Source organism: Dasypus novemcinctus, chromosome 4, assembly GCF_030445035.2.
Source record: "Dasypus novemcinctus isolate mDasNov1 chromosome 4, mDasNov1.1.hap2, whole genome shotgun sequence".
In the NCBI taxonomy this organism is placed as follows: domain Eukaryota; kingdom Metazoa; phylum Chordata; class Mammalia; order Cingulata; family Dasypodidae; genus Dasypus; species Dasypus novemcinctus.
In genome coordinates, this window is record NC_080676.1 from 68,197,366 (window position 1) to 68,216,545 (window position 19,180).

Sequence of the window (19,180 nt, forward strand, 5' to 3'; positions counted from 1 at the left end):
TACCCCTCCCGCAGTTACATTGCTACTATTACATTATTGCATTATTACCCTTATGTTATCTCTATTGTAGGCCCCACCACTCAAAGTGCTGCCCTCCTCTGGCAGGTAGAGATCTAGCCATTTAATCCAGTTTCCTCAAGGGCCTGAATGTTAGGACAGTTGGTCTTTCCTGCTGAAGTAATGAGAAATCCCTAAACTTAACATCCCTCTTTGATGAAGCAATTCCATTCTTCCCCTAACTAGATCTTGAGAGGAATGGGACTAGGCATTAAGGTTATTGTTGTAATCCCTACTATTCTGTGAACAGAATTCTAAATCTTTTCTTTTTCTCATTTCTTGAGAAAAATGAACTGTCTTTACTAAAAACTTAGTCTTTAACAGGTTAATAGATGTGTCATATACCCTGGGCAAAATCATTTAGAATTTTAAACTCTTGTCTTTTAATGGATAGACCCTACATGCTAAAATAATTAATCAGTTCATTTTGAGAAATGGGGAAAAAAAGAATCATAAAAGGCTGGAATCATTAAACAATCCACTTAACTTTGTCTACATCATCTTCCATTTGGTAGCTCATACTATCTCCATCCTACTGAAGAATAAAGGATTGCTAAAGTACTATAATGGATAAAATAGGCAAGATATAATTATACTAAGAAATTCAAAAATAAAAGACAGGAGGTACAGATGTAGCTCAGTGGTTGAGCACTTGAAGTCCGGGTTCAATCCGGGTACCTCCTAAAAAAACACAAAACTAAATATCAGTTATTTTGTATTTCTTTAGATCTATTTACTTAATAAACCCTAAATTAAATATTGAAACATTTACAACTACAAAACTTCAGCAATCCAATAAGAGAATCTCTTAACATATTATTACAAATTCCGTCACTTCCCTTCTCTGGCTCTCACTTCCTTCACCTGTAAAATAACGGGGAAGAAGTTGATGGCATAAATATTGTTATTTCAAAATATTACTATATTTCTCTTTGAGTAAGTCAACAAATATTAGGGTGGTACATTCCATCTCCATTTTGCAAATTTGCTCCATGAACAAGCCTCTGACGTCTTTACTTAATTTGCATGTGGAGAGAGCAACATTTTACACAAATTGCTGTGAGGTTATGTGATTGTTGGCAGTCACATGGAAGAAATCACTTTAAAACAGAATAATAATAACACCTCAAATATACTAAGCATGCTCTATATGATAGCTTCAAAGTTCTTAGAACAGTGCCTGGAGCATATAGCGAGAGTTCAATAAATCTTTAGTTATTATAAACTCAAGTATTCTTTATAGCATCCTATGAGGTAGATGCTATTATCATCATTAACTTCCATTTATGCATAAATTGAGGAATGAGGAATGAGCAAGAGCATACAAATTATCAGATATCATAAGCTAGTTAGAGTCACGGTTCAAGCAACAACAATGAAGTTACCAGAAACAGTCTCTTAACTTGATATATTTTCTGTCTCTGGAGGGAGAGGAAGGAACCTTCATCTTCATTACATGGGACTATACCATTATACAAGAATTCCACTAGAGGGATAGTTTGCAAAAATCACCAAAATATCTGCCCCACTAAGTAAAAATACACGTGTAAATAAAATGCAACTGTTTTCATAGAATCACATGTTAATCTAGAATGAAGTCAGATATAGGAACCAGGCTAGAGTTTTTACATCTACTTCTTAGAATGAAAATACTGTTTCAAAGATTTTTAAGTTACTGTCTTGGGATTGCATTATAACTAGGTCTTTTGACTTTAAATCCCATGGGCTTGCAGCAACCTATGCCATCCCATAACATATGTTACCTCTTCTATTTCGATCTGTTACTATTTTGGAAAGTGACTGCATGTAAATTGAACATCCTTACCTACTTTTACACAAATAAATGCCTTTATGACACACCATACATATCTTAAACTTTTCATACTTAGGGAACATATATCTAAGTTACAATCTACTCACATTTTATTTAATGTAGGCCAGAAAAAAATTGAAATCATGTTAACTTACATCTCTACTGGCTCCCTGAAACAGATATTATCAAAACACGATACTTCAACAGAAAGTCTCAATTTAGAATATATGACCTATCTTGCAGCACTGTGAAAAAGGTGGAAAAAAAATGTCTAAATGACATTCTTGTAAATGTAAAAACATGAGATTACTGATTTCATTTCAAAAGTGCCTATCATATTTCATATATAGTTAAAGTATCTAATTGACTCCTTTCAAATAGTTTTATTTTGCCATTTAGAGTGGTGTGTAACAAAAAAGTCAAAGTTTTAGAAAAGATGAATGAAACCTATTTATATTCTAAACTTTCCAAATATAATTTTCATAGCTCCAGAACAGAGTGAAAACAGGAATGAAACCAAATGAATCAGATCCCCTAGAATAACATACACAGTATTAATCTCAAGATAAATTAAAATGTTGCTAAATTTTTTGAAAATTAAAGGTATTTGGATTTTAAGGACCAAAAAAAATATTCCTTTACAAAGAAACACTTATTTAGGCATAATAGGGCCACGTTACCTCTCTTCTCACACCCCACCCCCATTTTGTAAACAGAAAACCAAAAGACACAGAAGCTGGATTTATCACTTGCGAGATTAATAGACACAACGACCTTAAAGGGAACTTGCGTCCTTAAAAAAAAGAGATGGACAATGTAAAAAAAAAAAAGGGGGGGGGGGTGAAACAGCACACAATTTGCAAGGCTTCAGCAGAAAAGAATCATATGATTTTAGTTTGGTATTTTTTCGTTAATTTTTAAATGATTTGTCTTAATTCGTGGGTCATTTTCTTTCTTCCCATCCCTGGGTCTTTCCCGAAGGGCCCGGGGGGGGGGGGGGGGGTAAGCCCAGGGCTAATTGGAACTCTCAGGTTTCAGCGCTGATGACATAAATTGCCCGATCTCCAGGGCAAAACGTACCCTCCGCGGACAGCCAGATGTCTTCTTTTCAGACAAAGCAAGAAAAATAAAAGATACCTGCCTCGCCAGCCACCTGTTTAAAAGTCCCCTTTTCTGTAGAACGCACCAGCAACTTCTTAGACGAGACACTGAATGACTCCAAGTCGCACGCCGCCCTCGCAAAACCACAAGGACAGAGCCGCGAGCAAGTGAGAAAGCAGGTCACTTTCAGCCCCCCTCCGAGAGGGACCCGCGGCTTCCAGCTCAGGCGCTGGGCGAGCGCGAACGCGCTGTGTAAAGCGGTGATGACTTCAGGGATTTACACATGCACACGCGCGCGCACACACACGCACACACACACACACACAAGCAGACAGGACAGAACCCGGCGACGGGGCCACTACCTCGCCCCAGCGAGGGAACGCCTTCCTTCCACCACTTACAGCGCAGAATAAAGGCGAGGAGCGAGAGGCGGAGGAGCCCGGCAGAGGGAAGGGGGAGCATTTTGCAGGGCTTTAAGGCTGGGGGGAAAAAACGTTTTCTCACCACTTAGGCTGTTGCTGGACCTCAGGCTCCTTCCACAGAGACACTGCAGCATATGCACTCCTTTCTTCAGAGAAAGCTCAAGAATCTTCATGGAGAAGCGCGTGTTGGGGTTCGTCGACTCCCCGCCCCACCTCCACTAATTGTCCAACCAAAAGGCTGCCTCTCTCGCGAAGCCGGGTCCCGAGTCCATCGTGCGCGCGTCCCAGGTGGAGGGTAGTTTGCACATGGACCAAGAAGGAGCCGGGGGCGCGAGGAACGAGCGCGGCGGAGGCCGCGGCAGGGCGGGGAGAGCTGGTGCCGCTCGCCGGGGGCAGACCTCGGGCAGCCAGAGGCCCGGCCACACCCCAGTGGGCTCCAACGCGCCACTTTGGACTTTCGGAAGGAAGCAGCAGTCTGAGGGCGGGAGGGAGAGGGGACGGGCTACGCGGAGAACGTCACCCTGGGTCGGTTCCTCCTTCCAGGTGCCAGCGCCCGGAGGGACGAGGGCAGGGTCCCGCGGGGGCCGTGGCCTTCCGGGCTGTGGGGCCAGCGGCACCCCGTGCGTCCTGCTCTCGGCGTCGGGAGACGGACTCGGGGCGCCCACGAGCCTAAATGTCTCCACTCTCGCGAGCTGGGGGGCGGGATGACGCCGAGAGGGGCTTCGGGGAGCCCGGGCAGCGCAGCCGACCCTGCCCTGAAGGCAGCGCTCCCGCGGGCTGGGCGAGGGCTGAGGGAGACGCGAGCGTGGGAATCCGGCGGAAGGGAAGCGCCCGCAGGAAGAGCTGGACCCTGGAGGCTGCCGAGCGTCAGAAGCGACTCTAGGGAAATGGGGATTGGGGATGAGAAGGCCGGGGTGTGGAATAAAGAAACTTCGGTGTGAGTGGTAAGAATAAAGGAGTGTCTGGACGTGGGAGGAGCGGTAATCACGGAGACTGGACACCTGGGGTTTCTGATCGGGGCTTTGTGACCTTGGATAAGTCACCATTCTGGGCATGTTCTCTCCCCAGCTGTAAATCCGGGCGGGAAAGAAGGTGTAGAATAGAGATTTGGCAACTTCGTGATTATTTTTCCCTGAGCTTTCCAGGCTCTTGGAAAAACTTAGCATTGATGCAGTGGGAAGGCAGGTGTAGTACTGAAGGAGACTAGAAAAGAACGCTAGATCTTTTTACATGTGGATGTTACATTTGCTGCAAATGATATACAGATATTGAAACATAGTTACTAAGCATGGTTCCATTATGCTTTACATTATAGTTTACATTTTAGACTGTACACTTTTATAAATTTTTGGTTACATTATGGTTTACATCATGGTTTACATTTTAGACTATACACCTTTATAAATTTTTGGTGATATTTAACATGGCCTGTATCCATCATTGCACGATTAGGTAGAACACTTCCATTGCCCCCCAGTTACCCCCCTTCCGACTATTCTATTCCTCTATCGCCCTCCCCTCAGGGCCCACAGTGACAACCAAGCTTCACTGCTTGAAGGACAAGATTCATAGATACTTGCAACAATGCTGAGGGCTTGACACAGTAGTCTGTCCTCCCCCTTTGGGAGTCACCCAAGCTCTCAAGAGACACCCTCCACTCTGTTTGAAAACATCAGGCCTCCCCAGGATGGGGGCATAACACCTTCCGGCTCATTGTATGGGTCTCCACCCACTGATATAACACACTATGACAAGATGAGCACTCACACACTCCCTAGAAACCTGCCCCAGGTGCACCCTGTGCCAGGTGCCCCCATCAAACACCTTAAACCAACAACCCTTCCTTATTATATTTTCTAAAGCATTTTCTCAACATTATCGTTTCAGGCACATACCCAACAATCCTCCCTGTTCACCTGCTCCCCCTCAACCCTTCCCCCAATTCCTTGGACCATCTGACCCATCCTCCCAACCCTAGTCCCCCATCAAGCTTACAAAGTCCAAGCCAATAGTATCCCTTTGCCCCTGTCTTATCCTTTCACTGCACAACTACTTACCTCCACTTATCACAGATTCGTCCGCGTGGGTTTTGGCTCACAACCTTCCTCTCCCCCACTATTTCCTGTAAGCCTATCTTCCAATCTCTAGCTCTCTGAGAAAGTTTGATTTGCTTAATTCATATCAGAGAGGTCATGTAGTATTTGTCCTTCAGTGCCTGGCTTGCTTCATTCAACATAAGGTCCTCAAGATTCATCCATGTTATCCCATGTGTTAGTACTATATTCCTTCTTACAGCTGAGAAGTATTCCATTTTATGTATATACTACATTGTGTTTATCCATTCATCTGTTGATGGGCATTTGGGTTGATTCCAACTTCTGGCAATAGTGAATAATGCTGCTATGAACATTTCTGTGCATGCTGGGGAAGGGGGAAAAGGGTGTGATGTTGAGTATATGGGAGTTCTTTGCATTCTATACGTGACTTTACTGTGACCTAAAACTTTTTTGAAGACATAATAAAGAAAAAAGAATGTAGACAATGAGGAAGAAATGGAAGAAATTGCCTTGCCACTGTACATACAGGGCAACACCTATTACAGTAATGAAAGGCAAAATGTCAAAAAAAAATTTCTTATGATATTTTTCATTTTTTTAATACCCCAATTTATTTTTTACTTTATTTTAGTTTTTCTAAATTATTATATGTTCCATTTCTAATCTTTAAACCTATCACTACCATTTCATTTTCCTATTAATTGAATTTGGCAATATGTTAGGCTTCATTTTTTAAGAAGTTTTAGACCACAGAGGGGTTCAGCTATGGCAGGGGAGGAGCACTGATGTGGGGTGCATTGATGGGGGATGCATGGGTGGAAGGGAGTTCTACAGGGCATGCTGTAGAGTATATAGATATGTTCGGATGTTCATGTGTTTGTTGGTATTGACATAGGGGGTAGAATTTCACATAACAACTGAGGGGTTGCTGAGTTCCCATTCTGAGAAACTGTCACACTACCCAATGGGGCAGCAACAATCCCCCAATTACTAGGGCAAAGATCAGTGAAGAAGGAAGGTCCAATGATGGGCTCTTGATACTAATGACTATGCTTATAAGCCTGTGTGCTTGAAATTTCAACTAAGCCTAGAGCTGCAGGGTGCATAAGAGTTACCTCCTGAGAGCCTCCATGTTGCTCAAATGTGGCCACTTTCTAAGCCAAACTCAGCATGTAAATGCATTACATTCCCCCCAGCATGGGACATGGCTCCAAGAGATGAGCCTCCCTGGTGCTGAGGGATTACTACCAATCACCAGCTGGTGATGCAATTAGAAAAAAATTCTTGAATAAAAGGGGGAAATGGTAAAGACGAATGAGTTTATATGGCTAAGAGACTTCAAAATGAGTCAGGAAGTCATCAGATGGTTGCACTTACATACATCTCAGCAGGACCTCAGAGACAATCAAAGTAGATACAACCCAAGGTAGTGGTGCTCCTGAGGGCTACAGAGACACCAGGCCCTATGGTCATGACAGGTGGCTCTGGAGTTCAGTGCCTTGCCAGTGGGCCCTACTTTGGAATTTGTGCTTCTGAGTGTGATGGAGTGGGACTCAGATGTGTCCTCTCTATGCATGCCTCTTCTGTCACTTTTACTGAACCTGTGGTTGGTACTAGGGTTGGTGTATGCTCAGAAGATTTGAATCTTTGGACTGTCCATGTGCCAGTTGGGCCCTGAGCCTCAGTAGAGTTGCAACATCTACTCTCCAATTCGATGGACTTACCCAGGTCAATTAACAGAGAGGTGAGGTTGGTCAATTAGCACAACAGGTAACTGAAGGGGTCTAGAGCTGCAAATGGGAGAATTCCATCCATCAGCTATGTGGGATCTAAGCTCCCTCTCAATTTAGAGATGGAGTGGACATCACCATCCCAGGGTCTTCAGGGTGGAGGAATAAAATATGGATTAGAGTGGACTTACTGTTATTTTACTATAGAAGTATTGTGATTCTAGCAATGGAAGAAATTATATCATTAACGTGGAGACAGTGGCCATGGGAATTGCTGAGGGCAGGGAGAGGGAACAAGTGGTGTGATATTGGGGCATTTTGGGACTTGGAGTTTTCCTCAATGATATTGCAGGGACAGATGCATGACACTATATATCCTGCCATAACCCACTGAATGGAATGGGAGAGAGTGTATACTACAACATAAATTATAGTCCATGCTGTGTAGCATGGACTCCAAAATGTACTCATCAAATGCAATGAATGTACCACACTAATGAAAGAAGTTGATGTGGGAAGAGTGGGGGAGTGTGGAGAGTGGGGTATATGGGAACCTCTTATATTTTTTAATGTAACATTTTGTGTGATCCATGTATCTTTAAAAAAAGACAACAAAATAAAAATAAAATTTAACAAAAGGAAGAAAAGAATGATAGAGGTAAAGGGAGAGGGAGGTGAGGCTGAAAATCAAAGAACAACAGCAATTCACTTTGGCGCAAGTATTCTGATATGCTCGTCGCCCTGAGCCAGCAGGTTTCAAAGATGATTGACTGGCTATCCATGGGTTTAAAGGTCTCAATTTTTTTTTTCCCTAGAAACCCCTTGACTCTGTCTTGTTTTGGTTTTGGTTTTTTGTTTTGTTTTGTTTGTTTTGAATTCCCAAAAACCATCAATGTCCTTCTGAAGTGCAACAAACAAAGCATACAAAGGATGCTAGTACTTACACAGAGTACTTTGAGGAGACTCATTCATCCCATTTGGAGATGAGAGAGCATGTCTGGTAAAGGAAGAGTAGGTGAACTGAATGCCAATGAACAGTTGTCATCTATGATGTGCTTTTTAGGAAATGAAAGTGAAAAATTTGATATCTGTAATCAATGGGAAAATGAAAGTTCCTCCTTGACTGGGTGTGTTCGTGATACCTCAGTGGTGTATCTAAAAAAAAACAAACAAAGGATGCTAGTAGATGCGTTAAGAAGGAACTTTAAGGGAAGCAGACTTGGCCCAATGGATAGGGTGCCTGCCTACCACATGGGAGTTCCATGGTTCAAACCCCAGGCCTCTTGACCCGTGTGGAGCTGGCCCATGTGCAGTGCTGATGCATGCAAGGAGTGCCCTGCCACACAGGGGTGTCCCCCACGTAGGGGAGCCGCACGTGCAAGGAGTGCTCACATTAAGGAAAGCCACCCAGTGTGAAAGAAAGTGAGCCTGCCCAAGAATGCTGACGCACACACAGAGAGCTGACACAACAAGATGATGCAACAAAAAGCAACACAGATTCCCAGTGCCACTGATAAGGATAGAAGCGGTTACAGAAGAACACACAGCGAATGGACACAGCAGAAAACTAGGGGAGTGGGGAGAGAAATTTTTTAAAAATTAATCTTTAAAGAAAAGGAAGGAACTTTAGGAGGACTTAACAGTGTAACAAGTCATTAAGAGTACAAAAAATGGAGACAAGTAGCCTAAGTTCAAATCCTTAGTAGCTGTGTAACCTTGAACAAATTATTTAACCTCTTTATGCCTCAGTTTCTTATCTCTAAAAGAGGCTTAATTATAGCATCTGCCTTATGCACCACTTAAGGGTTAAGTAAATAAACACTTGGTATGTAGTAAGTGCTACAAAAGTGTTAGCAATTATTAGTATTATTTAGCCTTCCACCTGTAGGGTTTTGGACCACTTCCACTTTGTGCTGAATGCCAGTGTCCATACCATTGTCTCCAGTTCTGCTTGAATAGTCCAGGTGTGGAGAACTCACCACCTCCCCCAGCTAGTCCACTGCACAAAATCTGTTGGAAGTTTTACCTTGATATTGAACTAAAAACTGATGCCATCTTCTTTCTACCCATGTTATTGGTACTGTTCAGAGGACTAAAATGTGTCTTCATCACCCATTTCCTCTTTCTCTAGAGTAAACCTGCATCGTTCCTCTGAACTTCCCTAAAGGTCAATGTTTGCGGATGATGCTGCTGGAGAAATACACTCTCACAAGTCTCCTTTTTCCTCTCAAAGGTGGTGGAAGAAAACCAGAATATCTGGAAGGGCTCTTGAGTCTACAGCTCCTGTTGGCCCCACACCCTCTTAGCTACTTCAGATTTCAGCTATTTGGGGGTGGTTCCAAACTTCAAGGAGATATATCCAGGTCTCCCTTCCATAGGTCTAATTATCCCATTTTTCAGTGGGTTCTCCAAAACTCTTTGGGGTCTGAGGTTTTTGAAGATCTTGAGAGGTGCTAAGGCCCTAGGGCAGCCTGAGCCAAGAAAAACCCTTTGTGTTTCTGGTCTCCGTGGGAATTAGTGAGAGAGTTGACTCCTATAGGGATTCTACCCATTGAAATTTTCCACAGGGGAGAGACAATTAGCAACAGGAAAACATTTAAAAATAGTTCTTCCTGCTGGAGGAGAAGGCAGAGAGTTTTCCAGTAGAGCTTTCCTGCTCTGGAACCCAATGTTTAGAGCTCTGTCTTTATTCTGTGAGAAGTGCTATTCCTTGAAAAGTAGCAAAAGAATAGGACAGGGCCATGGTTCCCCACCTCCAGAACTTGAGCAGAATGAGTAACTGCATGTGTGATTTTAAAACTCACATAATCTTCTGAGCATTCATTTTTGTATTTACGAGCCTCCCTGCCTACCTAGCCAGGTTGTTGCAAGGATCCAATGAGGTAAAGCATATGAGAGTGCTTTGAAGGTTCTAATTATCTTTGCAAGAGAAGGTGGTATTATCAACTTCCCTGGATTCTATGTGCCTCTTCATGTCTAACACAGTGGTTCTATTATTTAATTATAGGAAAGATTTTACCATCCTCAACAGGATTGTAAACTCTTAAAAGACAGGACAGAAAAACCAACTCAGTCACAATTAATATTCAAGTGGCTGGCTGTCCTGTTTAAATTTCTCTCACAATGATTCTCATTGCTAGTTGTATCAACTCAGAGAAAATGGATCAGCACAGTACTTGAATAAACAAATTGAGGGATTGCAGTTATAGTTTTTTTTTTGTTATTGAACTGTCAGATTAGTCCAGATTAAAGTAAAGAGAGCACATAACATTGTAATGCAAAATGTTTCCTTACAATATATTTTACTGTAGACACTTGATTAAAGTAGGTATAAAATGGAATTGGTCATTTGTAATTTCATTACTTAGATTTAGGTTTTGTTTTTTTGTGTGTGTTTGGTTTTGTTTTAATATTTCTTACAATTGTCAAGACTCTGACATGCACGCTTTTTAAAGGAACTCTTTCTACAGCTGTCATTCACTTCTAAAATGAGGCACATAGAGTTTAGTCTTCCTAAAGAATCTTGGCCAATGCTTGAGGAGAATGAGTTTTTACATGCCATACAACATCCAAAAAGAAGAAAAAATAAGTAAAAATGGTCATAGCCTGGGGCAGAATGCAATGCAGGAAAGGGGCATGTTTTAGTTTGAGTAAAAACTTTGAAAATTTTCTTTCAGCATATTAATCCATAAGCCAAAATTGAGTTTTTACTGGCAATTGCATTTTAAAATTTTAACCTCAATATATTATTGTTTAATTACCAAATTTTTATTATGCTATGTTCTCTAATTAAGTTTTTAAAGTTAACTTTAAAATTTAAAATTTTGATATGAGTTAAAAATAAGGTCATTACATTGGAATAAGGGTATAGGCTTTCAAGCTAACTGTTTAATCTATTCATCCACTCATCCAACCATCCAAAAATATTTAGAATATAAAACTAACATCTTGTCCTTAAAATCTAAGAAAGGAACACAGATGGGTAAACCATACGTAAAACACAGCTTTGCGGTCCTGGTAGTGCTACAGAATTCATTGAAGGCAAAGAGCAAGTAATTCATTCTGTCTTTTGAGGGTAGGAATTAAACTGTTAGAAAAAGCTTCATATAGGTAAAGAATCTTGAGATGAACTTAAGGAGATACCCCTCATTTATATATACAATGTTCAGTGTGTAATAAATGTGACCACCTTACTTTCTAGTCACACTTCCTCTACTGCCTCTACTGAAGAACAAATTCTGCTTCTGAAAGGAACCAGCACCCAGAATTCAGGCTCTATATTTCCCTCGAGTCCTCTCTTATGTTTCATCCTATCATTATTAACTACAAATCAATAAATCCCACTTACCATAGGTACAGCTTATCTTACCAGCTCAAAACACAGGCAAGAAATAATGTTCTTATTTTTACAGTTCATTTCTAATAATGAGGTCAGGTTAATGAATAAGACTTCTATATATTTTCCCTCTACCATTCTCCCATCTTCAAACAGATAATAATTCCAGTATTTTCTGCTGCAGATAGAGATTTTCTATTACCTTCTAGTAGCACTTTCTTTGATTATATATTTGTTTTCCTCTTCTAATAATATTTTAACAGGTTGTTTTGAAGAAACACAGAGCTAGCCATCTATAAGAGAACTTTATAGATGAGTTATCTGAATCAAGTAAAAGGAAAATGTTTTTATGTCCTCATAGCCAAGTATGAGTTGTTTATTGTGAGAAATGCAATGTTGATCAATCCAAGACAGTTAATACTTACGAATTTCAAAGAAGCAACATTTGCTATTTAGTCAAAAGTATTACAGGGACACTGTTCCAAAGGGTTTTCCCTACTACTTTCTCCTACTGCCTGAATACTTCTCTGACCCTAAAATATCCCACACATTCTTTAAGGCCTACCATAAATGCCATAGTACTCTCTCTGGGAAACCTCCTATGATGTCTCTGGGAAACCTCCTATGATGTCTCCCTCCATTTATGGGCACTCTCTTCCCTAGTCTGTAATTTAACCTCCTATCATAATTTGTTCATTTATTCATACAACCCATAGTAACAAATGCCTACTGCATTCCAGAAACCACGCAAAACACTGGGGTAGAATGAGAAACATAAGTAGTCATGGCCACTGCTCTTAAGGTGTCTGTTCTAAGGTAGAGGGAAAATATTGATAAATAATCATACAAACAAATGCCAATGTGGCAGGTGCACAAAAGAAGTAGGGACCCACCCCATCAAGATGGTGGAGTAAGATACTTCAGAGCCACCTCCCCCACAGAAGCTTTGAACAACCAGCAGGAACTGGCAAAAAAAAACATCTTTCCCAAAGCTCTAGAAAGGAGTAGCAGTTAAAGACTGCAGCAGAAGGGCAAATGCCAAACCAAGAAAAAGAAAAAGGCTACTTAAGAGGGGTAGGGGTCAGATATCTTGGTGGGAGGTCGCTGTGGTTTTCTGCTTCAACAGTGCTTGAATGGAACGCAACCTAGCGCAGTCAACCCTTGCGGCCCGCCACTCTGAGCAGCCATCTGCCACGACTCTAGCACTGCAAAGCTGCCATCACCTCTTCTAAACTGCCTGTTGTGATGACCACGTCCCCTCTGCATGTGAGCCAGAACTAAAACCAGGACTCAGAGGCCACCATCATCCATCAGATCAACCTGGAGCTTTATGCTGCTCACGTCTACCTCTCCATATCTTACTGCTTTGACCATTATGATGTGGCTTTGAAGAACTTTGCCAGATATTTTCTTCACCAATCTCATGAGGAAAGGGAGCATGTTGAGAAACTTTTGAAGCTGCAGAACCAAAAAGATGGCTTAATCTTCCTTCAGGATATCAAGAAACCAGAATAAGACAACTGGGAAAGTGAGCTGAATGCAATGGAGTGTGTGATACGTTTGGAAAAAGGGTGAATCAGTCACTACTGGAACTGCAAAAACTGGCCACTGACAAAAACCACCCCCACTTATCTGACTTCACTGAGACACTTTACCTGAATGACCAGGGAAAGTCCATCAAAGAATTGAGTGAGTATGTAACCAGCTTGCACAACATGGGGCCCTAGATTTTGGCTTGGCAGAGTATCTCTTTGACAAGCACACCCTGGGAATAATGATGACAAGAGCTAAGCCTTAGGTCGGCTTCTCCTGTGGTCACCACAGCAGTGCATGCGTGTTGGGTTTACCATTCCCGTTTCTAGAAGTTGAATCAATATCCACCAAGTTCTTTCATTTGTATCATTCCTTCAAATAAAGTGATTTGGAACCCCTACCCCCAGCCCCCAAAGCAGAAGGGTCTTGTGGTGCCCTGAATGGCCCCTCTCCCACACCTCACCAGCATAATGTGGAGTCAGCCTGTGATTCCAGGACATGGATCCCTGGTCCTGGTTCCAGAGGGAGCAGAATAACTCTCATGCACATTCTGGGAGAATATGTATCTAGCCACCATCCCAGAACTTGCCTTATGGGTAGACGATGGCTCAGGGAACTCTCCTACAGAATGTTGGGAGAGAATAGTCAAGTCATGCAGCCTGTGAAGGGTTTGCTGCCTTTTAGGAAAAAAAAGTGCAGAGCCCAGGATTCTGAAGAAACTGTTTCTTAGGGGAGAGAGGACATTTGGAACCATGTAACTGGGGAAATTCCTGGGGCTACCAACATACCCCTAAGACAAGATGGGCACAGAAAGGACCAGGAGGCCCCTATGCTCTGGCCAGAGCAATTCTCTAAACTCATTGTAAGGATAAACTCTGAAGGAGAGGACTTGCACAGGTCAGTCCACAAAGACTGGAAAAGGTGTTCTGTTTTTGCTTATTTATTTATTTACTCCAGGCAGTCAAGGAAAGCAGTGTCATAATACCAACTGAATATAAGTTTAAGGAATAGAAACCTGAGTGATAACACATTAAAATAGCAAAATGGCCAAGTTTCAACTAAGGATTATAAAACATACAAAGAAATAGAAAATGATGGCTCAGGCAGATGAGAAAATTAAAGCATTAGAAACCATCAATGAAAAGCACCATATCTGGGACACACCAGAAAGAGACTTTTAAAAAATGGTCCAGGGAAGCAGATTTGGCCCAGTGGTTAGGGCATTCGTCTACCACATGGAAGGTCTATGGTTCAAACCCCGGGCCTCCTTGACCCGTGTGGAGCTGGCCCATGCACAGTGCTGATGCACGCAAGGAGTGCCCTGCCATGCAGAGGTATCTCCTGCACAGGGGAGCCCCACACACAAGGAGTGCGCCCCATAAGGAGAGCCGTCCAGTGCAAAAGAAAGTGCAGCCTGCCCAGGAATGGCGCCGCACACACAGAAAAAGAAACACAGATTCCCGTGGTGCTGACAACAACAGAAGCAGTTGAAAAGAACACACAGCAAATGGACACAGAGAACAGACAACTAGGATGGGGGGCGGGGGGAGGGGAGAGAAATAATAAAAAATAAAATCTTTTAAAAAAATGGTCCAATTTATGCTGAAAGAGCTAAAGGAAAACATGTATAAAGAACTAAGGAAATCAGAAAAATGATAGATGAAATAGAGACTATCAGTAGAGAGATAGAAATTATAAAAGGAACCAAACAGAACTAAGACGACAGTAGCAGAAATTTAAAATTCCCTAGAGGAATTCAAAAGCTGATTGGAGCTGGCAGAAGAAAGAATCAGAGAACTTGAAGCTAAGACTATTGAAATAATTTGGGAAAGGAGCATAAAGAAGAAAGAATGAAGAAAAGTGAACAGAGCTGTAGGAACCTGTGGGACATTATTTCTCATACCAATATATGCATTGTGGGAGTTTCAGAAAGAGAGAAAGTGGCAGAGAGAATATTCAAAGAAATAATGGCTGAAAACTTCCAAAATTTAATGAATATACACATCCAAGACACTCAGACTTCAAGCAGGATAAATCCAAATAGACTCATGTTATGGCGTACTATAATCAAACTGTTGAATGCCAAAGATAGAGAATTCTGAAAGCCACAAGAGGAAAGCAACATGTTAAGTACAAGGGACCCTCAATAAGATTAAGTGCCAGTTTCTCATGGGAAACCATGGAGGCAAGAAGAAAGTGGGATGACATATTTAAAGTGCTGAAAGCAAAAGTTGCCGAAGAGGAACTCTAAATCTGGCAAAACTGTCTTTCAAAAATGAGGGAGAGACTAAGATATTCCCAGATAAGCAAAAGCTGAGGGAGTTCATCATCACTAGACTCATTCTACTAGAGATGCTAGAGAAAATTCTGTAGGTTGAAAGGAAAAGACAATAGATCAAAGAGTCATGAAGAAATTAAGACTTCATGTAAGGGTAATGATTGGGGTAGATATAAATGCCAGTACTATTGTATTTTTGGTTTGTAATTCCACTTTTTACTTCCTATAGGATCTAAAAGGCAAGCCCATAAAATGTAGCGATAAATCAGTGATTTGAGACTCAAGGTATAAAAATGTACTTTGGGACAAGAAGAACATAAGTGAGGGGATGTAGAGGTATAGGAACATAGTTTGTGTATACCATTTTTTTTAAAGAAGTTCTTTTTTTTTTTAATGATCAATTTAGTTTTTTTTTTTTAAGATTTATTACTCTCCCTGCCCCCTCCCCCCAGTTGTCTGCTCTCTGTGTCCATTCACTGTGTGTTCTTCTGTGATCGCTTCTATCCTTATCAGCAGTACCAGGAATCTGTGTTTCTTCTGTGTTTCTTTTTGTTGCGTCATCTTGTTGTTTCAGCTCTCCGTGTGTGCGGCACCATTCCTGGGCAGACTGCACTTTCTTTAGTGCTGGGCGGCTCTCCTTACGGGCACACTCCTTGCATGTGGGGCTCCCCTACGCTGGGGACACCCCTGCGTGACAGGGCACTCCTTGCACGCATCAGCACTGTGCATGGGCCAGCTCCACATGGGTCAAGAGGCCCAGGGTATGAACTGCGGACCTCCCGTTTTGTAGGCGGACGCCCTAACCACTGGGCCAAATCTGCTTCCCTGTGTATATTATTGAAGTTAAGTTGGTATCAAAGCAAACAAGACTGTTTTAGGCTTGGAAAGTTAAATTTAGCCCCATGGTAACTACAAAGAAAATATCAGAATATGCAAGGTTATAGAGACATAAATTAGAGGACAGGTTGTGGGGTATGCAAGGGCAATAAGGAGTTAATGCATAATGGATGTAGGGTTTCTGTTTGGGGTGATGGGAAAGTTTCAGTAATGGTATGTGGTGAGGGTATATAATATTGTGAATGTGATTAATCCCATCAAATGTTATGCTTGGAAGTGGTTGAGATGGAAAAGTTATGTTGAATATATGCTCCTACAATTATAATAAAAAGCGCAACTAAAGAGGTAATGACAATTAAAGGCAGTACATAAACCTGGATGGGATCTAAGAAGGGAGGAGAAAATGCTCAAAGGGATATTATTTGGATAATGAAGGGTTTGATCTAGTGTGACAAATGAGGAAAAAGTGAGGCACTTGTCATATCATGCCTTGTGTCACAATAATTGGGCCTATGTTTAATATCTGATGCTCACCTCACCTCAAATACATACATTTACACATTCACACACACAAAGACTTTGTTCCCTTTCATGAAAACTCTGAGGTTTATGCATCATATAATAACATAACTATCACGTCCCCCATGCAGTGGGTGACAACATAGGATGGTCCATAAATCTCCTCTGAATTGAATTAAAAATTCACCCAGAGCTGGAGAATAGTCCCATGATTCTGTTTCTTTCCAGATAGAGTTAATCACAGTTCATCTGCAAATAAGATACTAATAAAATTTATTATAACCTTATGATGCAATTGTATACAAAAGCAGCATGTGTCATGCCTTTATGTTTTTCCTGAAAATCAAAGGCACATCTGCCAGATGGTTTCAGGTATGGTTAAAATAAGGAAGGTCTTGAAAGAAACTCAAGCCAGGAAGAAAGCAGCGGTAGGAATCCTTTAATTGAGCAGTCTAGCATAATGATCGTGGAAGACCAAGAGACAGGAAGACCTAGGTCAAGAAATTTCTAAATTGTCATTCTGACAGGTCTCATATTTGCAGACTTTGCAGTTGTTTCCATTTCCAATTGTATTAGTCAGCCAAAGGGGTGCTGATGCAAAATACCATAAATCAGCTGGTTTTTATAAAGGGTATTTATTTGGGGTAGAAGCTTACAGTTACCAGGCCATAAAGCATAAGTTACTTCCCTTACCAAAGTCTATTGCCACGTGTTGGAGCAAAATGGCTGCCAACATCTGCCAGGGCTCAGGCTTCCTGGGTTCCTCTCTTCCCAGGGTTCATTTCTGTCCAGGCTCAGCTCCTCTGTTTTCACCACAAGGTCAGCTATAGACTATCAGGTGACCAGCTCTGTCTCTCTGCCTGGGGTTTCTGCCATGTCTAAGGAGCCATCTCTATTCCTCTGTGTTCTTCTCCCGTGTGTTCACTTCCCAGGCTCCAGCTCAAAACTTCAGTATCAAAACTCCAACTCTGTCCTTTGCCATGTCTTTTATCCATGAGTCCCCACCCCTTCCTGGCCCTTCTGATGTGGCCCAATCAAAGCCCTAATCCTAATTTAATCACACCCTGGTACAGACCAATTTATAAACATAATCCAATATCTATTTTTGGAATTCATGAACCATATCAAACTGCTACTACCAATTTTATAGGTTATTTATCAAATAATGAAAAGGAAGAACCTCAAGTGAAGTCTGGTCTACAGCCTCACACAAGTGCACACCCTAAGTGTCTAATCATGCTAGTAGGTAAGTCACAGGGATAATGCTTCCAGGAGTCAACACTACATAAACTTTTTCAGCATCCGGGGCTTGTGTAAAATTTCTGTGTAGACTCAAATGTGATTTTTATTTTGAAATCTATATCCTCTTAGATCCATTTGTTCTCATTTGGCAGAGTTCAATGGTTCAGGTTAATACACTCAAATCAAACTGGACCTGGTTCACTCTCAACTCTGACACTTACTAGATGATCTTATGGCATTACTTCATTTCTCCAAGCTTCTGTTTTCCTCCTTTGCACAAGGCAGTGAGTATTAATTTCTACCTAACAGGATTAAGAGTGAACAATTGTTAAGAATTGTCAGAATAAAATAAAATAAGGTACCTACCAGATAGTTAGTAATCAATAAATGGTGGTGATGATGATGATAGTAGTAACAGTGGGGCTTATTGACATTCAAAACTTTTGGGAAACTGTTCCATTTATATTCTTTCTCATACTAGAAGATAAATTCAACAACACTAATCATCTGTTACTTAATTTTTTATCATAACATCTATGAAAATAACTAAGAACCACTTTTGTGGTTTGAGGGTGGAATCTAAGAAAATTAAATTTTAAAACAAGGTTTTGAAAATGTTTACTTTATCAAAACTCTGTAAGAAATGAAGGGGGCTCCACTTTTAGGGTGGTAGAAATGTTCTCAAATTAGATCATGGTAAGGGTTGTATAACTTTATAATATACTAAAAGTCACTGAATTGTACATTTTAAAAGGGTGAATTTTATGGCATGTGAATTATATTTCAATTTAAAAGTTTCTAAAGGAAAATATTGGACCTCAGCAAAATAGTTTATAATATTTATTAACGGTGTTTTACCTACTTTTTCTCTTTCCAGTTCAGTTGCCTTTCTGATTTGGAAGTAAGTCCACCATAAATCCCACAATTATGATTGATTTGGTTGTTAAACTATTAGATGACTTCATGGGAACATTTGAAATTACTAAGCTATACACTCCCAAGTTCAAATCCCAGAGTTACTAGTTAATAGCTATTTGTTCTTGAACAAATTTCTTAAATTCTTTGAGCTTCATTTTTCTCCTTTGCAAAATGAAACTAATAACCTGCCTTGCAGTATTGGTGTTGCAACAAAATATGAAACAGAGTGAAAAAAGAAAAAAGAATGTACTTAACACAGAGTTTATCACTTAGCAGACTCCCTGTAACAGGAATTTCTCCTCTCTCTTTTCCCAATTTAAAAGAGAGCTTTTTTTTT

General features: G+C 41.1%; 1 protein-coding gene across 3 annotated transcripts in view; it reads right to left on the bottom strand.

Annotated features, from left to right (window-relative positions):
* FGF12 (fibroblast growth factor 12) overlaps positions 1-19,180 on the bottom strand; it is a 593,543-nt gene that overhangs the window by 401,857 nt on the left and 172,506 nt on the right. Inside the window, exon 1 of one of the 3 annotated variants that reach the window (XM_004460846.5) lies at positions 3,476-4,218. The exons of the other annotated variants lie outside the window; for them this stretch is intronic. Within the exon in view, the coding sequence (XP_004460903.1) occupies positions 3,476-3,566 (91 nt within the window). The 5' untranslated portion in view covers positions 3,567-4,218. Of the gene's footprint in view, positions 1-3,475; positions 4,219-19,180 lie in introns of those variants that run through there. 3 annotated transcript variants of the gene reach the window in all.